The 2145-nt window shown below is 42.7% G+C and overlaps 1 protein-coding gene across 1 annotated transcript; it reads right to left on the bottom strand.

The window, feature by feature from the left end:
• LOC109326314 (NADH-ubiquinone oxidoreductase chain 1) lies at window positions 340–819 on the bottom strand. The gene is made up of 2 exons (XM_019559012.1): window positions 537–819; window positions 340–455 (listed from the first exon to the last, which is right to left on the bottom strand). Exons 1-2 carry the CDS (start codon window positions 817–819, stop codon window positions 340–342), a joined length of 399 nt encoding a protein of 132 aa, XP_019414557.1.

The raw sequence follows: 2145 nt of genomic DNA, 5'->3' as shown, positions 1-2145 counted from the left end.
GCCCCACCACCTCGTCAATCTTATCGGGTGAGGATCTTAGAACAAAAACGTTTATTTATCAACCTTCTTTGCCAAAGTAATGATCTTTGACAGAGAGAATCTTTTTTAATAAAACTTCTCGCCTACTAAACTATAAACTACTATACAATACATTAGTAGGGTCGGCTAAGCCATAAGTCCTTAGTAGCGTTGATAAAGAAGAACAGCTGGTTAAAAGACAGTGAATCTTTATAAATATGTATAAATATATATATTTTATATAGGCCAGCTTGACAAGCTACCCTTCCTCTTGATCTTAGGTGCGAAGAGAAAGATCTCTTTTTTATGACTTCCACTTATCTATCGATCCCGGCCCGGAAAAGTGACCGACCAGGGCCCTCTTTTTGAATGAAAGAAAGGGTTTATGAGCCCTAGCCCTGTAAGCCCACACCTGTGTAGAGTAGATCGTTCAACACCTGCGGCACAAACCAATTTTTGACCTATTGGTCCTAGTATCATAGGCGACCGAACGGCCGCCCCCTAATTACTAGACCAACCTGCTGTAATAATTCCATAAACACCTAACGAAGATATGGCAAACAAATAAAGTAGTCCTATGTTCGAATATGACAATACCATACCATAATCAAAAGGTACAACGGCCTGAGCGACTAGACTTAACATAAATGTAGCCACTGGAGACATTCTAAAAAGGGAGAAATTAGCACTACTTGGTGAAATAGGTTCTTTTAGAATCAATTTCAAACCATCTTCTAGAGGTTGTAACAATCCGAACGATCCCACTACATCAGGACCCTTTCGACGTTGCACAAAAGCCATTACTTTACGTTCAGCTAGCACTAAAAAGGCTACTCCTAGTAGAAGTGGTAGAATTATTCGAAGTATTTTAGCTGGAACAGCTATGTATGTTTCCGATTTTCTATTCACTCATGATCTGGCCTGGTCGACCCAATCATGAGATTGAAGGATGGGACCTTTTCTCGAAAAAGCCTGTCTCTCGACATACGGACATTCTTTTCGATCTTGTACCCAAAACAAATGCGCGTTAGCCCTTTATTAGTAATGGAGGCTTTCTTTTTTTCAGCTCAATCCCTTGCTTCTTCGCTTCGCATAGGCTACACAAGCGGTAGACTTCACACCAACCCAATCTCGATGATAATCAGTAGAAGCAACTACATCTGTGAACTAGGAGGGACGAAATCCTAGCTACTAGGTAGGGTAGCCTGAATCTACGCTACCAGCTTTATTCTTATTCAATTTCCGCTTCGCCCTTTTCCGGGGAGCAGGACAGAGAAGAAAAGACTACATCGACAGGAAAATCTTTTAATTGGGAAGGCTTCTTTTCCTCAACTCAACATTATTCTCTGGGTCAAGCCAGCTAGGCCCTCTTCTGTCTATATACGTAATAGAGTGCCATCCCGCTTCTGCCAGAATCGAAGCCAATACGTGGACGCTTAAATGATTTGTTTCACGTCTTTCAATGCCTTAAGTTAGTTATTTTCTTAGCTGAGTGACTGAATTCCATAGTTCATTCCTAAACCGGAAAAATCGTCCCAAACTAAAAGAGAGTCTACCAAACAAGGATCATCCCAGCCTTCCACCAAAGCCACAACACTTCCTGTATCACCATCCCCGCTCACAGAGGGATAAGCGGACTAGCCGGCTGAAAGGCAAAGAGAAGAACTACCTACTCAATTACAACTAACTAACCACCTGAGCTAATTGTGAGCTAATTGCCGATCTCTTTCCCAAGGGATGATCTTCCTTTCATTCAGAAAGGCCTCCATCTTGCATTTTAACGCGCTCAATCGGAATTGGTTAGGTAGATGTTAGGAAAGAGCAGTGCTTTATTAATAGTCGTGGGGGTCTGTAGGCCCAATTGTCTTGTTGTTGTGTAGCTACTATTTTAGAGTGTTGGAGCTGAGCTGATTGGAGCTCGGGATTTCCTTAAGCGAGTTCAAGGAAGTGAGGTGAAGGTAACCTTAGGTAAGGAGCTGACGAGATAAACAGGTCTCCACGTCTTTTGGTAGTGGAGGACAGAAGGCAAACTTAATTGAGTTGTGGTCTTGTTGGGGAGCTCTAGTAAGGTATGGGGGCCCCAAAGGGGGGGAATTCACCCAGTCTAAGCCAGGCAAGCAATGCAAA

The sequence above is a fragment of the Lupinus angustifolius genome, chromosome LG14, assembly GCF_001865875.1.
Source record: "Lupinus angustifolius cultivar Tanjil chromosome LG14, LupAngTanjil_v1.0, whole genome shotgun sequence".
Lineage (NCBI taxonomy): Eukaryota > Viridiplantae > Streptophyta > Magnoliopsida > Fabales > Fabaceae > Lupinus > Lupinus angustifolius.
This window is presented reverse-complemented; position numbering and strand designations above follow the sequence as displayed.

What these genes read in the sequence shown, in the direction of transcription:
- LOC109326314 (XM_019559012.1), bottom strand. Translation starts at nt 819, where the DNA reads ATGGCTTTTGTGCAACGTCGAAAGGGTCCTGATGTAGTGGGATCGTTC. An exon ending in TTATGGAATTATTACAGCAG is followed by an intron (nt 456 to 536) that starts GTTGGTCTAGTA and finishes TTTGTGCCGCAG; the next exon opens with GTGTTGAACGATCTACTCTA.